We start from the raw sequence: 17752 nt of genomic DNA, 5'->3' as shown, positions 1-17752 counted from the left end.
AGAAAAGCGGCCCCCAGCAGCCACAGGGCTCAGGTAGTTGCTTAGTGGTCACTTCAGACTGAGCACAGGATTAGCAACAACCCCTTCAGGGCTGGAATTGTTTAGGAGCTCACTCTGATGGGCAACTTCTAAAGAGCAGGAAAGTCAGGGAGAATGTTTTAAAAAGCATCATCCTGTTTTTTCCATTTAAATGAAAGGTAGCATTTTTTTTTTAATTCACTTTATTTCCTTATGCCTGCATCCTAAAAGATATCAGACCCCCAGTGGCTTCACATTTAAATTATGTGTAATCAGGTTTGTCTGTAGAACCATCAAGAAATACTAATGTGATTCTTACCTTTACCAGCAAGCAGGTTTTGTTTACTGACAGCCTTTAACATTTAAAGAACATGGGTTTTGCTGATGCATTCTGTGTATTTTTCCTAATTCTCTAATTATGTATATGTCTTCTTTTCCAACTCAGTTGAGCGACACTGTGCACATGTGCTTGAGATGCTGCAGAAATAATTTTAGTCCTGTGTGCATAGGGTATAGTTTTGCAGTCCTTGCAGAGGTCACAAACCACACCATTGAAATAATCTCACTTTACTGAATTCAGAATAAGCGTCTGGTACTAAGTGGTGAATTGTGCTGTGGTGGATTTGAATTAAAATACCCTGGTTTTCATTGCAGGCATCTTTTCCACAAGTCCTGTGTAGACCCCTGGCTTCTAGACCATCGTACCTGCCCGATGTGTAAAATGAATATTCTAAAAGCTCTAGGGATCCCGGTAAGCATGTCGCAGAGCAGCCGGTCGGGTCAGAAGGGAAACAAGAGCTACTTGGGTATATCCCTAGCCCTTTGCCTGTCTGTTCCCATCCTACTCTTCTTGCCATGTTATTGATTTATTAATTGATTTATTAAGGGGAGTACAAGCTGAAATGTCTGACTCTACCTCCCTCCTGCACCCCACTTTTATTAGCAAGGAAGAGTGCGTGTATGGAGGTTGCTTGGGTGTTGGGATTTGTGTGTCTGTGGTTGCCTGCTTTGTGGAGCAGAGGATTGTTTACTGGTGTTTTGGTGGATTTATAGATTCTTTCACATAGCTTTTGTTTGTGTTTTAAATCAGAACTGGATTTATTTTTTTAATCATGCTCTCAGTTCAAATCTCAAAGCAGAAGGTCTGCAAATAAAATTTTCCCTGCTATACTAGTCAAGGACAACTAATTGCTCATTCTGGGGAGCCAAATCTTTTTCTGTCAGATTTCTCTTAAAGTCTATCTGTGGCAAGCTCTGTACTCCTAATTCCAATTAGGGAGCATTTCTCCCAGTAACTAAGCATGTGGTGGACCACATGACACACAAGAAATTGTTAAGCTCTTTGTTATTTGGAACATTCAGATGTTAGAAGCTGCCAAAGCAATTGATCTTTTTAGGTTGCATGTTTACATTCAGATAGTGCGTGTCCTGTCTGCCATACAGTTTCCTGATGGCAGCTATCACAGAGATCAGGGGCTTCACCAGGAAGAAGTGAGTCACTTTCTCACACTGTGCGAGGCTTGCCACATGATAGTGAAGTTCAATACTGAAACACCACCGGTTGATGCGTTAACAGGTGCTGTAAATACCCTCCCCAGTTACAGATGGTGACATGCCAGCTCACATGTGAAAGAGCTATATAAAGCAAAATAGCTCATGTGAACATATTTGGGGAGCTGATGCAGCCATTCCCCAAGAGTTCATTTTCATGGAGACTAGGAAGCCAAGCAGGTTGCTGTAGAAGAGGTTCCACAGCAAGTGATGAAGTAAGTTTTTACTGAAGTAGGGAGATATGTTAATCAACCTAATATAATCCAAGCTAAAAACATGCAATGGGAAAAATGAAGTAGAGCATTGTGGTTAGGGTGACGTCATTACAGTTGGGCTACTTTTTCTGCTAAGCATGTATATTGTCTTTAGAATATTAAAAGATGATACAACTGTTAAATCGGTATTTGAGATGTCAGGAAAGGCCGGAATGAAGGCTGGCTCTGCCAGTCAGCATCTCTGCGCCTAGGCTTAAATACAGAAGTTTTTCCCCAGGTTCCATGTCTCCGTTCACAGGCCTGCCAGTGAGCAGTTACCCAGGATTTTGACACCTCTTCTCCGTACCCAGTATATCGTTCCATGGCTTTCTTCTGCACCATGCAGGACCACGCAACTTCTGCTCTCACACTGGTCCATTCACACTTTTGCCCAAGCATTTCATTAACATGCTCGTCATCCAGCTTCTTAACGAGGGTATATAGACAAATCAGACCTCCACTTTTTGGAGGCGTGTGGTGAGATGTTAAGGTCTTTCCAGAAATTTTAGTACCGTTAGTGTTTACATCCAGAATATGGCTCTCACTGACTTCACTGACAGCTGCTGAAGGCTAAGTGTGTTCGCAGGCTGTCTGAGGCTGGGTGCATTGAGGGGAAGCGAAAACATGCCCAGAGGCCATATGTAAAGGTTTTGGGTTACATGACTGGCTTTTACTACATATGAACAGCTCTGTAGTGGCAGGTATAGAACCTAATTGCCAGGAATAATTAAAAGCGCCATTCAGTTTCCTCAGCCATCGTTTCTCTTCTCACAGCTCCCTGTCTCATTCTCTCTGTACCGCGTAGCATAAGGGGGATCCATCCTGCTCCCCTCACTGAGAGCTTTCCACATGGAGCTTCTGTGGCACGTAATTGTACTGGGCACGTAATTTAAGATACTGCTGTAACCAACACAAACAACTGGGTCAAATTAAGATTTCAGAATCAACCTTAGTGCTGGTCTGTCTTAAAACTAAAATCAAGCACTTGGATGTTAGTGTTCCACTAGCAAAGTTTGTTTAGAGGATTTTATTGTATGAATTTCTGTAAAAATCGCCCTAGGTTGTTCTAAGACAACAAAGTGAAAACAGCCCGCTCCATCATTTGGAGGAAGCATACTGGCTCCCACCCGCATGGATCATCGGTTAGGTTCATGAAGGGAGAGCTGCACACTACAGCCTTACCCCTCGAGGTGACCTACAGTAGGAGCTGTTGTCCATGGGAACTGGGAGCAGGTGGTAGCCTTCATGTCAGGGGTTTCCTCTGGCTAACAGCAAAGGAAGGGGGAGTCTAAGAGCATCTAGTAGCTTGGGGGTTAAAAATTCCTACACTGCTATTAGTTGCTCCTCTTCCTCTGTTTTCTCTGCTTCCTCTTTCTAAAATATGCCTCAGGTCCTGCTTCTCCCTCTCCTGCCTCATGCCCTTTCCTGCTTCTCCTCTGCATAACCCCTCCTGCCCAACCTTTATCCTTTTGAGCTCCTGCCCTGGTGCTGCTGCTTGTGCTTTCTGCTCAGCTCACAGGACCGGTTCTCCACTCACACAGAAATTGTGCGTCCTCACCCTTCTCGCTGCCTGGCACCAGCTGAGGGCAGCCTGGGGTGGGCATCGGTCCTGTGGGGTGCCTTCTGGTGCCACCGTGAGCTTGCAGGCACCATGCAAAGCCCTATTCTCTTTGGAGAGTGTAGTTGTCGGTCCCGAATAAGCCACCAGTCTCTATCAGCACCCATGAACTGATATTTTCAGAGGCTCGTAACTTAGCCAGATGTCAGTAGGCTGTTGTGGGAAAGGACATTTCCCTGGAAGAAGCTGTAAAGCTCTAGGGCTTCTCAGTGAGAGGTGGCAAACATTTCTGTAGAGGGGATGAAGCAAAATGCCATTCCCTAACCACATTCTTGAGTCTTGCTGAGCCATCTTAGCTGAAATTTCCACACACAGAAAAGCAGCCTTAGGCAGGCAGCAGTCTCTGATGGGACACTTGAGCACAAATTTGCCAAAGTCCTTTTGCAGGCTTTTACAATGGGAGGAATGAGAAAATCTTACCATAGGCAGGGCTAATATGTTTTTTTTCCTGTCAGCTGCATGTTTGTCCTATGGTTGTTATTAAAGAGCTGGCTTGTGTGACTGTGGGTATATTGTGCTTCATTTAGCAGGAAGACTCGGGATTTTCCAGGAAATGATTGGTTAAAACCCAAATATCTAAATGCTTCAATTCAGTTCACATCTGAACTCTCCATTTACTTTGTAACAGACACTTCAAATATTATCTGCCCTGAAACCAGATTCCCCAGGCTGCCGTGAGGCACCAAAGTGACTGCACTCATTTTCACGGTAGCTGAGCACCCTAGCATCTCCACTTTTCGCTGTGGCTCTCTGCAGCTCCAGAGGATTGTTAACTAACTATCTATCAGCAAACGGTTGGCGTAACCTTTTCCACTGTCTCTTTGCTGGTGAATCCAGCTCAGACTATACCTCTTTTGGCTGTAACATTTGAAGTGAATTATCAGTGAAAGTGTCTTTCACTTTCAAAGGGCTACATTGCTATTGGGATGATCGTATCGCATAAAATAGGTTCCCTCTGCTTCTCCCTCTTTTCTGCAAATATCTGCTGGATATGCAGACAGCTGCATTTTTGGCAGCAGATTCGATGACTTGAAGCTATTCACTAAGAGCCTTAGCCAAGCCCTCAGAAGTCAATACAAAGCCTTCCCTTGACTTTAGTGGAATTGTGCCCTCAAAGCACTTACATGCAGGGAATGAGTGAAACCAATATAATTAAACTTAGAAAATGTATCTGGGTCACTCTGACAGCAAAAGCCATAATGCACTTTTTTCAATCAGTATTTCATATCATTAGTTTTATAGTATGCTGCTTAGTTTGGGGTATTTTTTCCAACTAAAATGATTCAGGAGTAAAGGGATTAATTATATCGAGCAATGCTATTTTTGCATCTTTAGTGTTTGGTTTGGCTTTCAATTATAATCCTCCATTTTTAAAGGTTTAAAAGTTAGTGATAAAACCCCATTCTAGGAATAACTGGAATCAGAACAAAGGACAGACAACTGGTCCCCTGAAAAAAAATTGAAATAGTTTTTCCTAGAGTAGAAAAGAAAAAACAGGCCTTTTTTTTCTTTAAGATACACTGCCATCAAAGCTAAATCTAAGTTAAAAATGAAATTCTGAAAGCATTTGTTATAACAGCTAAGGGTGAGGGAAAGAGAGATAGATCTAAGGAGTAATTTTGGACCCAAGTCTTACAGATAAATGATTGGTATTTCACTTAGAAAAGCGCAGGTTCAATGGGTTTCATTAAAACCTGGTATAGCTGAACGTGCCTTTGTCCCAGTTCTGAGGAGCTCTTGCTGCTTGTGGATTAGACTGGAGCCAGACAACGACAATTCTAATTTTTATCCCAAACTTCAGTTTGTGGATACAAGTCACCTGAGGATTGTTTAAAATGCCTGCCTTTTTCATTAGGAACATTTGTGAAAAAATATTTATGAGGTGGCAACAATCAGACAGGGAATGTATGGGAAAAGAGAAAACATGCTAAGTTCCTGGTTCTGCAAAAAATGTAAGCATATGGTAACCTTCTATGCTTGAGTTCAAAGGGATTACTCTTGTGCTTAAAGCTAAGCCTCTGTTTAAGTCTTTGCTGTATCATATTTTGCTTAGTTTCTAGGTGCCTGCTGTTAGAGATAGGCAGGTAGTGAGATTTGCAAAAATGCCTTAGCAAGTGAGACAACTAAGCATAGCAAAAATCAGATCCACAGAGCAGAGTACATCTCCTCTGACTTTAGCCATCCAGACGTTGAATTTCCAGTCTGGCAGCTTAAGCCCCATCTCTGCTTAGTGCTGAGCAGTGAGAAGGCAGAAGGGGCAATTCATACCATTTACCTTAAGGTGGGATGAATCACACAGCGAAATTGTCTCAAACCGTTGAGGTTAGAGGAAACCTAAGTGACTGATCCAGACGAGCTGTCTGACTCCTGGACAATAAAGATAAATGGGAACAACTTAACTTTACGTTTCCTAATTTAACAAGGTATCTATGTAATTGCAGCTCAACCTTGCTATGTCCCTTGGTCATTTTGGAAGCTTTGCACCCTGACACACAGCATCCTCATTTCTGAATTAGCCTTGGTTTTGTTACAGTATGTTAAAACTTCAAAACCCAGTTCTTGAAATAGTTGTGCAAACAATTTTACTCCATGTCTTGGGGAGAACTAGATCTGGTTCTATGGGCAAATGGCACAAGAATCTGTCTCCTCTTAGAGGAAAAAGAGCTTTTCTACTCATGTGTTTGTCACCAATGTTTATGGGGAGCTCCATAGAAATCACTGCTGTATGAATGGGAGCATCAGGCTTGTAACAGGCCCAGAGAAATCGAGGCCAGAAACAAGTCTGACTGTTTTAAGTGCCCAGCTTGGACATAGTGTCTCTGGACAAACGATCCTCTTTGCCACCCAGTGCCCACTTGAAGTCTCAGCGCCCTTTGTGAACAGGCGCTCAGTGCTAAGGATACTGTGCAAGAGGTGGGCTCCACAACCCCCTCTCATTGCTTCCCTATAAGGTCAATGGAAAGGCAGACACCTGACTTGAAGAGCTTGGCTCATTCTGGAGGTGTTGGTGTGTTCACTATGTAACTGCAAGAGAGAAGTGTCTAAATTCCCCAGACTGGGTTTCATCCTTGGTCTCTGAATCACAAAGCAAGAAAGACTATGGATCGAATAATACTCTTCAAATTCCCATTATTGCTTGTTTGTTTCTTTTCTCATAATTTTATTTTGTAGGAAATATAGCATTAGTAAAGGAAGAGATTTTTTGATGTTAAAAAACTTCTTATAAACAGCTTTAGCTTCTATTTTTGCCCCCCACACATAGATTCGCCCACAGGCAGTTCCCTTGAATTCCTATTCCTGAAAGCTCTGATATCGGCTCTATAAAATGTGTATTTAGGGAAAAGATAATTATTCCCCTTCAGCTACTGTCTCTGTTTACATTTGTCATCTTACTCAGCAGTCTGCCTGTGTTGAGCAGATCATATCAATAAGTGGGTTACTTTTTCAATGTACACTCTCCCAAAACCTTTAAAAAATATAAATAAGAATATTTAGAGATCGTAGGTGACACAGTTTAATACTGAATATTTGCAGTGTGTACTTTGGGTCTCTCTTCCAACAAATTGCATTAAGAGGTTTTAAGTACATGAAAACAAACAAACTGTGCATGTTTATTCATCATATGTTGCCATTTTCAGTACTGAAAGAAAGTGAAAAACCCTAAAGAAGTGGGAACAGGTAAATTAAATCTTTTTATCGGGTAAAAGCTCAAATTTCTTCTTTTTCTTCCTGTTAGCCAAATGCAGATTGTATGGATGATATACCTCCAGACTTGGAAGCATCCATAGGAGGACCGCCAACCAACCAGATAACGGGAGCCAGCGACGTAACAGTGAATGAGAGCTCTGTAGCCCTGGATCCCCCGGTGCGGACTGTGGGAGTACTACAGGTCATCCAAGACGTAGACTCCTTTCCCCAGATTGGGGAGGGTAACTTCACAACAAGCAGTAAGTTCCTCTTTCTGGCAGAATTTGCGCTGAAATAAGTGTTTAGAAACCGGAATCACAAACTGATCTCTAGTGCGGGAAAAATGGCCTTTGAGGGCTTTTCCACTGGAGCATGGCCTTACTTTAAGCCTAGCAGAAATCTACAGGGTAAGTAAATTTAAATATCATGTCGTTCTGCTGTACTGCAAACACTTCCAGCCTGTGTGCAAATCAGTGTGTTGAATAGCAAACTCTAATTGGAGTCCCCTGCATGGACAGAACAAGCTATTTCAGTCAACACAAAACAATATAAACTTATGGTCATCTTCAGATACTGTTTATAGTAAGTCATCCCATTCACCGTGATAACTTGCCACGTATCACCTGGCTTCTTTGCGAAGCAGATTGGTGCATGTCCTTTGGCCTGCCTTTCCTCACTGGGCTACATGTTACCTTGTGGAAGTTATTCTTACCTGCGTATCACAAAATAAATAGAGAACAATAAATAGCAATCACTTTCACTGCCTTCGGTCAAGAAAAAAAGAATGTTGAATTCTGGTTTTGCCTTTCCTTTATCTTCTTACATCAACTGAAGCTCATCTGGTTATTTATTCGTACTTGAACTTCTCATTTCAGAAGGATTGATGGTCAGCGTTCCTGTACTTGAAAACCTGAGCTTAGTGAAATAATGCTGCCAATTTGTACAAAAAAAAGAGAATTTTGGATGTTTTCAATGTATTTCATTTTCACTTGTTTAAGGGACACCATTTGAACCAGTAACTCTCAAAATGTCTGCATGTCTCTCTGTTCCTAAAAATTATGTTCTTTGATGAAAATCTACTTCTAACAGTTTAAAAAGAATGTTGTCAGCTGTTTTGAATGCGGATTGTACTAGCTAAAATTCTCATTTTTAGGTAAAATAGCAGATCAGTTTGACACCAGTTGGTATATTAGTATTGACAAGACTATTGTAGAAAATCATCAGATATACTTGAAGGGAGGTAGAAGAATGTGATAAAATACAGGTTTGTGTATGGAGTCAGCATAGGTCCTGGAACAAATTATGCATTTTCAACCATTTCTAGGTACTACTATGGGCCTGGGCATGAAAAAGAAGGCAAGTAATAATATGATGTGTAAAAGGTAGGAGAAAGATGAGGGGACTAAGTTGAAATGATTTTACGTTAGTCTCCTTACTCGGTGGAGAGGCTTGATAATCACATTTTCCCTCATATTGCAGCCAGTGCCATGGCAGTGAAAATAGCTTCTGGAAATGCTGGACTTGCGACCTCAGCCACAAGTGACCCAGAAGTGGATTTTTAAGTTCTGCCTTTGTGGATTAGGTACTGGTTTCAGGTTTGGTCCTTTTATGGTCTAAGTCCCAGATGCAGCAAGGGGTGAGCAGCAAGGTTATAGGCCCAGCTGTCATCCATGGCCAGCCTGTCAGCTGGTGGCATACAACTTTCTCAAGCCTCCTTGAGTGTTGGCAAGAGCTGTTCAAAACGAGAGGTTATTTTGTTCCTTCCAGTAATTGTTTTTAAATACGTTTGAGGCTGATTTAAACCATGGAGGAAAGATTTACTTCATGGTACCACAATGTAACTAAAGACTGGGCTAGACGCTGGTCTCAGCTGTACCCTCTTAACACTCCTGAAGTGAGTAGCTCCTCTGGCAGATAATTATCCTTGTCCTGCTGTTCTTTACAAGGTCTGCTATTGAAGTTGGGAAGGAGGGCCGTGGTGTGCCCTTTACACCCACAGCTGCATGGCACATGCTGAGAAGAGCTGGCAGCCTGGTGCAAAGCCCAGCACTAGGGGTAGTCCGTGCTTTTCATCCCAGGATCTTGGCACACCGAGAAGCAGTTCTTCTGGTTTGTCGCCAGGGGTAACAATGGTGTTGAGGCAGCCAGGGAGCACAAGAGCTCAGTAACTCTCCAGCCACTCTCTTCCCCTCCAGTTTTGTTTCCAGAGTCTGCGGAAGGATTAGTGTCAGTCCAAACACATATGGTCTTCATTTTCCAAGTTGCCAGCTAAGTCACTGGGTGAAAAACTTGCTCTGAGCCAGCAGAGTACTGCAGGGCCTGCAGAGATGCTTTATTTTGCCTTGATGCCCTCTGTTCTTCCCCTTACCTTTAATAACATTGGGCAATAGACACTAACAGTGGGCAGTCCGGAGGGCTGACAGCAGAGCCCATGGACAAGGAACTCGCACCAAGACCAGTGGTCTATCCAGACACGCGGGTAATGAGGCAGCAAACCATGGAGCTTCAGGAGATCTCCATCACCTGAAAAGGCTGGCCATGAGGTCTGGGGAAGGACTGTGAAAAGGGTTTTTCCCTGGTTATTTGAGAGAGAGAGGGAGAAGAGAGCAGGGAGGGGAAACTGGCACATGGCCTGAACTCTGTGAAGGTTGTGAGCCTCACAACATTACAGGGGTGGCTGGGGACCCACTGCTAAAAACAGACCTTTCCAGTTGTTTTGTGAGGAAAAAGGAGTCCTGAGAAAAGCTCAAAGGACCTTGGGAGCTTCCAAACCCTGGTGTGTGCCTGCCTACGCTGTGCCTGTCACACAGTCACTCAGGGAACTCTGGTTTAATGCTTGGTTAGCTATTGTCATTCACCCATCATTGATATGTAGACATGAATCTTCATCTGGATTTCTCATCTCAAAGTGGAATACAATACTTGAATATTAGTCAGCAGTAGGTGTGCAAGTTTCCATGCTGTCATCACCACATCCAAAGTGGTGCAATTTGCAGTAGTTCCCAGAAACAGAGCTGTTTGGTCCCTTTTTGCAGCAGAGCTGCAGCAAAGAAGAGGTCTTTGGTTGGGAGTTAGGGGCTGAGTTCCAGCAGCGATGGGAATTTGTCCCTCCAGCTGCCTTATGTGGATTTGGGGTGTTCAGGCACTCTGAAAGGTACCACTTAGCATCTTAAGCAGCCTGAACTCTTAAGCCAGTGAAAGTGGAACATCCAGGACCACTGTATAGTTGTGGTATGAAATCAAGTGCTAACTAAATCAGAGGGCAACTGTAGGCTAAATAACTGGGTCATAGCTGTCATATAGATGGGGCTTTATAGGCATTGTGTCTGTTTATTATATTCAGGCATTGTATTTCTCATTTCCAGAATCCTCATAGTTACACAACTGCAGAGCTTGCTGAGCGTGCCCTTTCTGTGAACTAGCCTGCCTGGGAATTTGTAAGCAATGACGCTGATTGCCCCTAGGAATCTTTGCTGAAGCTGCTAGGTTCTGGCCTCTTTATATAGCATTAGTGACGGGAGCACACTCCAGGGCTGAATTTGTGCTAGAAGTTTTTCTTCCTCTTGTTATTGAATCTGTGCAGACTGTCTCCAGTGCAGTCTTGATGTGGCACCCTGTACCCAGCACCGTGAGTCCTTGCATCCCTCCTTATTCCTGGCAAAGTTCAGTGGTCCAGGAGGTAAAGGACTTGCCGCCTTCTTTCCACCCACTTCTGCAATACTTTTTGCTTAATTGTTGTTGCATCCTTTTTCTTTGTTGATTAATCATTTTGATATTGTTGTCTTGTTTTGGGTTTAATTTCCCTTTCTGTGTTTCCAGTGAGTATTCAGAGCCAGAAGAGCTCCCACAGTGTGTCTGGAGGGGAGGATATTTCCAGAGTACTGTTCACATCGGGTGAAATTCTGTCTCCATTGAAATCTGGTGGCAAAGCTCCCACCTACTTCAGTGGGGCCAGATTTTCATTTCTGGAACTCGGCCAGTGCTTTTCTTTTTATTTCTCTGTGTGTGTGCTCAGCAGACATTTCCTCTTCTCTCCCTCCTTTTTTCTTCCCGTGCTCCTGAATAGATAATGTCTTCCATGGGACCCTTGGCGACGTAGTGTACTATGAACATCTGGATGGGACTTCATTTGGGGCCCCATCCCTAGGGTTCCTTGCTAAACCAAGCATCTCCTGTGTAGTAGCACTGAGCACTTAAAAATGGACCAGCAGCTTCTCTCAGCTGGCTTCTACCAAGATCCAAGCCTTCACCTAGTCCCTTGGGTGTATCTACAGCCCAAAGTCTGTTCAGTATTTAGTCTTAGTGACTGTTTGCTCTCTGTGGTGGGATTTTGTGCAGGATCCTGGGATAGTATCTTGTAATGTGGTATTTTTGTAATCAGTTGCTGAAAGTGGATGGATGGAAAAATTTAAAAACTGGGGTTGGAAAAAAGAAAGGGGGGGGAAGGGTAAAAAAATTGTGTGAAATACATAAAAGTTCATCTCAGCTGAGTTTCCTGCTTTGACCCTATTACTTTTCAGCTCTCCAGAGGGTATGAAAGAAGATAAGCTAAGGATCTTTTTCCACAATAATGCATCGTAAGCAATCTGTGTTGCCTAATTTTCAGTAGTGAGTTATGAAAAATGCTAACATCTTTGGAAATTTCAGCGCAGGTGGAATTTCCTGCTCTACAGATGATGTGAGTGTGAGCTGGACTTGGCTAAGATCTGAACTTGAAGAAGCTCTGAACTGCACCAGCTTTGGAGGAGTGGAAGGTGGATTTGGAATTTGAGGAGGACATTGCAATATTCTTTGGGTCAGGCTCAGCTGGGATTGAATGATATGGTTAAAAAAGGTAGTTTGCTGGGAAAGTAGCATCTAGATATTTTAAAGGTTGTATGGTGACACTTGCAGGGGAAAAAGTAGTTAACAATTTTTTTCATCTTTTATAGCATCCATAGTCGTTCACCACCCTCAACCCATGTGGCACTTGCTAATTTCTGCAGTAGATAATGTGCACTGCCGGAGTCTTTGCCCTCTGTTGGTAAATACCTCTAGTTTTTCAATTTAGACAAGCTTTTATATTCTCTTCAGCAGGATATCTCATCACACTGCATAAAGCCTCAGAAATCCCACCAGCACTGTCTCTGTAGTTGGAGGAAGATCCTTAAATAATTATACTGCAAACATGGGCAGGAGTTTTAGTATGAAAAACCACAAACTCTCCCCCGAGGTGTCATATACCTGCAAAGCCCACCAAGTTTGATGGGCTGTACAGCAGTGAGGGCAGTCTAGAGAATACCAGCAGTTCCTTTTCTGCCTCTCATTCTGTTCTTTCCATAAAACCCTGCCAACGTATAGCTCATCGTGACTGTTAGGACACTTTCAAGTCTCTTTGATAGCTCTTCATTAAATCTATTAATATAACTTCTCAAGTAATTATTTTGATGTGTGTATGTCTAAAATGTCTTTGTGAAGAATAATCAGCCTTTGGAAGTGGATGAAAGTGCATGATAAGAATCTGATCCACTGTTGTCTTGCAACCACTTGACTGTTCCTCCTTGCTATTAATAGGGGTTTTTTTAGGCAGAATGTAAAGGGGGAGGAAAAGGTGGAAAAACTCCCTAGATAGTAGCTAATACGGAAAGTTATTAACACTTGCATTAGCACCTAACACTGTCCTGGAGACAGAATGCTGATGGGACCTAGTTAAAGACTGAGCAGATTGAGTCCCATGTGCCTGGAGTATGACATAAGTCCTGGTGGCTCTGTTAAAAGCCTGTGCAGATGTTGCACTAAATAGTTATCATGGACTGAAAATTCCAGTGAGCTGAGGTCCTAGATTTGTTTTGAGACTCACACCAGTGCCAACATAGCATTGGTGGTCTGAAAGGCCAGCAGTGGTTTGAAAGAGTCACCAAGTGAAACCTAACTGGCACTAAAAATGTGCTCTGGATTATTACATACACCCACAAGACTCCTGCCAGGCTCTCTGAATGGACAGTGAAGTTTTCCCATTATAAAACTGCTCTTCCTTTCCGTATGTTAAGATGTGAAATACAGACAAAGTGTTTCTATACCACAAATTGCAAAAAGGGATGTACAAAAATGCTGTGAAACAAGGAGCAAATTTAAAGTCTAATTTTTTGTTTGTTTTCTGTTCCACATCTGCTATGTACATTGACATTGTGTACAGAGCAAGGATGAAACCATCGGTTCCTGAATCTCCCTTCTTCCCTGCAGACACGCTGAGCTGTGTCTATGGCCCAGTCGGGGGGGGCACAGTAGGTACACGTGGTAGTCTGGCCTAACCTAGGGTGCCAAAAAAGCTGCAGATCTTGAGAAACTTGCTTAATAATTGACTCTAGGGAGAGATTTAGAAGAAAATGTCCTCCTTCAGTAGTGGAAGCTCCATTTATAAGTCTGTCTTTACATATGAATCCTGTGGCAGTTACCAGCTTGCCTCTCTCTGTCCCAGATTACTTGTTCCTGCCTCCGTGTTGCCCTTCTGTTGTGCAGCTACATTGTAAGCCCAATCCAGAAGCTACCAATTTCTCCCTGGGTTTTTTTTTCATTTGGATCTGTTCCCTGATCCAGAAGTAGTTGTGCCAGTACAACAGGAGGAAAGAAGTGTGGAGCCCAAGAGAAGAGGGACATATAAGCCAGCTTTCACAACACTATTGCCAAAAGCAAGCATGCTATCTCAAGCACAACTAGACCCTACACAGCTGTCTGTTTTGCCCAGAAGTCAGGATAAACAAGGCAAAGTAAGCATGAAGTTTCAAATCTCATTTGAATGCTCATATCTGAGTATACAGGCATTTTATTAATGGTCAGCGAATATGAGAGACATAAGGGATTTATTACCTGTGACAATGAAACTCAGTAAGGAAAAGTGCCATTGTAAAAACTGTGATGGCACACAAGCGTCTCCTTAGATATATCATTCCCATGCATTGCATGCGTGCAGGGGAAAAAGGGATCTGAGGACTGTAGTCAGTGATAACATAGCTTATATCTTTCCCTATACTTTGCTGTCTTAAGCAGACAGCTAGACAAAACATTGAACGAGAAAGCTTTTAAAGCAAAATGGACAAACAATGTAGAATAAAATACAAATCTGAACTGCAGAGAGACCAGACTTAATACTAGCTCATCTCTTTGATTTATACTTGAGAATGAAAGCCTTGCCTTGCAAGAGTTGTTCAGCATCTTGCATACAATCTGCTTGATTATTTAGGACTCATTCTCACATCTCTAATGTCTGTGGAGTTTTTATTCTCATCAGTTTTAACACAAAAGCCTCCACTGAAATCATCAGGAAGTGCTGTGAAGTGTGTGCTACTGTGATTCTGAATCATTTTCTGACCAATTCAGCAACAAAGACAAATGGGAGACACAAGGATCCAGCTTAGATCAGCACCTGAAAGTCAGAATTAAGAAGTAAGACTGAGCAACAGCTCTCTAGCTAGGCAGGCAGAGGAAAGGCAGGATTCCAGGGTCAGTGCTGCTGGTTGCTGCCATTATTTCAGACAGTTAAGCAATGCAAAAGTAATGCTCGCCTGTACTGTGCAGACCCCAGAGACCCCTACCAGGGACAGGCTCTGCTGTACCAGTCATTATATACACAGGTAGGAACGGATGGACCCACTTCTGAAAAATTCACAGGTAAGAGCAGATTATAGCAAGCAAACAAATCTAACAAATTTAGTGGGAAAAGACAGACAGTGAAAAGGCAGCTGTGCCTATGGGAGAGTAAAAACACAAGGCTGAGACACAGGAGGCACTCATAGAAAGTAGTGTCACCTCTGCAGCAGTCACCCTTGATTCTGCTTGCATGTATTTTTTACTGGTTGCGTTGCTTCATAATGGAGTGTACATTTGCCTTAGTGCTCCCACAATGTCATGACCACTTTGAAGGTAACTCAAACGAAAAAAGTAAGTCGGGCAAAAGCTCTACTGATGTACTGTTTCCAGTCATTGGTAGATACGTTTTTCTCCGTATTCATCTGGACTTTGAGTCTGTGAATGTGCAAGAGAATCATTTGCACATGGAAGCTGTCTGGTTTCTCACAAGCATTTAAAGGGTCACGTGCATGCTTACACCTGTACTTCTTGTGTTGTAACCAGCATTTTTGATTTCTCAAAAAGCATGACAGAGTTGCATTTAGAAGCAGATTAAGTGAGAGAGGTGTGTGTGCGTGTACCTGTGTGATGTTTTTTGTATGATAGCTAAATAATCTCTCAGGAGATGTTTGGCCTGCAAGAAGCATCCAAAACTGCTCTGCTTTAAGTTTTCTCCAGATTCTAGTAGTGGCAACAGCTCAGATTTCCACATACAGTTTGTAGTACTTATGATTTCAGCCTGGACAAAAAAAAAAAATTGGTATTTGCTCATAAAATACCAGTCAAGTCGTAGTGTGCTTTTGAAACAGCTCTCTTTTGTTACTTACCTCCAGCTCCAGCAGAAATTAGGGTGCTTCAGGGATCCACAGTAACCAGGTCACTTCACCTAGAAGTGAGAGTTCTCACTAAATCTTTAGTAATTGGACTTACATCTTTATTGTGCTGGATGTGGGCAATTTTAGGTGAAGATAGTGCCTGAAACTCATGCTTTGAAACTGAGAGGCCAGATGGAGAAACTGGCTTATGAGTGTTTATAGGAAAATATGAATGATCAGAAGAAAAGTAGGTAACAGGTCAAGCCCAACATCGGAGAGGAAATATCCAACTACTGGTATGAGTGTTAGGAGAGGATTTTCTCCTGCCTCAGAGCCTGTGGGGGACAGGAGACGTGGGTAAGCCCTCGCATTTAGGGATGCTGAAAATAGGACACACATGGTTATATTCTAGCTCAATGGGGGAGGTCCCGGACGACTGGAGGCTTACCAATGTGACGCCCATCTACAAGAAGGGCCGGAAGGAGGATCCGGGGAACGACAGGCCTGTCAGCCTGACCTCGGTGCCGGGGAAGATTATGGAGCGGTTCATTTTGAGGGCGCTCACAAGGTGTGTGCGGGAAAACCAGGGGATCCGGCCTAGCCAGCACGGGTTCATGAGAGGCAGGTCCTGCCTGACCAACCTGATCTCCTTCTATGACCAGGTGACCCGCCTAGTGGATGAGGGAAAGGCTGTGGATGTGGTCTTCCTGAACTTCAGTAAAGCCTTTGACACCGTCTCCCACAGCATTCTCCTAGAGAAGCTGGCGGCTCATGGCTTAGACAGGTGGACTCTGCGCTGGGCCAAAAACTGGCTGGACGGCCGGGCCCAGAGAGTTGTGGTGAATGGAGTTACATCCAGTTGGCGGCCAGTCACGAGCGGTGTTCCCCAGGGCTCAGTACTGGGGCCAGTCTTGTTTAATATCTTTATCGATGATCTGGATGAGGGGATCGAGTGCACCCTCAGTAAGTTTGCAGACGACACCAAGTTGGGCGGGAGCGTTGATCTGCTCGAGGGTAGGAAGGCTCTGCAGAGGGACCTGGACAGGCTGGATCGATGGGCCGAGGCCAATTGTACGAGGTTCAACAAGGCCAAGTGCCGGGTCCTGCATTTCGGCCACAACCCCATGCAGCGCTACAGGCTTGGGGAAGAGTGGCTGGAAAGCTGCCTGTCAGAAAAGGACCCTGGGGGGGGTGGTCGACAGCCGGCTGAACATGAGCCGGCAGTGTGCCCAGGCGGCCAAGACGACTGTTCTCAGCACAGTACACAGTAGCATCAGAGTTGCATTAATTAATATCTGGGCTTCCAAAGTGGCCACGAGATGTACGATGGAATATCCACCCAACTTGGCCTTTATTGTGACTATCTTTTGCAAGTGCCAATTGCTTTGACTGTTCTTTTCATGTTAACGTATCTGAGGCACTCAGAGAGTAGGCAAGAACGTGTGCTCTGTTGTGGCAATAATTAAACCCTATGTTAATTCACATATTAATGTGCAAAACAACTTACCTGGAGATCTCTGTGGTGAATTTCTGCTCTATTTGCCACCGTCTAGGTAGCATAGTGCTGTAAGACAATGAAAAACCATACTCCTACAGGAAAAATGCATAGAAAATGTATAGAACAAAGATATTACTGGCAAAGTCAGAATATGAAAAGCACTTAGCTAAAATGGCTTTATTAAATCATAGCATCTCAGTGGGGAAGGAAAAAAAAAAATCACACAAAGGAGGTTTAAAATCTGCCAGTTCCTTATGCAGGTAGTTAAATAATGCAATGTTTTCAGCTGCTAACGTTTCTTTGGGAGACAGCCACCAAATGTGGTACGTCTCTGTACCACAGAGAAGCAAGGCACCTTGCTTCAGATTTTGCCCCCATGTGCATGGGATATTGAATTCAACTGAGATGTTGCTAAACTTTATTACTTCTTTATAATTGCTTTTTGAAAAGGTAGTGGCACCAGCAAATTGTCTTTCTGTGCATGAAAAGCTATCAGTCTGTAAGACCAAAATAGTCTCGGAGTAGGAGATTTTAGAAAAATGACCCTCTGCCAAGCTGCTCTGGGAGATGTAACGTGCTCCCAGCTGCTGGGTAGCCTGCAGCCTAAAGATACTCTTCAAAGGAAGCAGTTTTGAAGACAAGCTATGATAGAAAGATTATATTTTCAGTTGTTCACCCCCAAAAGTGCCTTGTTAAACTACTGTAA

At 43.3% G+C, this 17752-nt stretch overlaps 1 protein-coding gene across 1 annotated transcript in view; it reads left to right on the top strand.

Moving 5' to 3' along the window:
- RNF150 (ring finger protein 150) overlaps positions 1 to 17752 on the top strand; it is a 127213-nt gene that overhangs the window by 85667 nt on the left and 23794 nt on the right. Inside the window, exons 5-6 of the mRNA XM_009290307.2 lie at positions 673 to 769; positions 7178 to 7388. Of these exons, the coding sequence (XP_009288582.2) occupies positions 673 to 769; positions 7178 to 7388 (308 nt within the window). The remainder of the gene's footprint in view (positions 1 to 672; positions 770 to 7177; positions 7389 to 17752) is intronic.

This window comes from Aptenodytes forsteri, unplaced genomic scaffold, assembly GCF_000699145.1.
Source record: "Aptenodytes forsteri isolate BGI_AS27 unplaced genomic scaffold, ASM69914v1 Scaffold125, whole genome shotgun sequence".
Classification (NCBI taxonomy): Eukaryota; Metazoa; Chordata; class Aves; order Sphenisciformes; family Spheniscidae; genus Aptenodytes; species Aptenodytes forsteri.
Note: the sequence above shows the minus strand (reverse complement) of the source record. Positions and strands in the feature narration are given on the sequence as shown.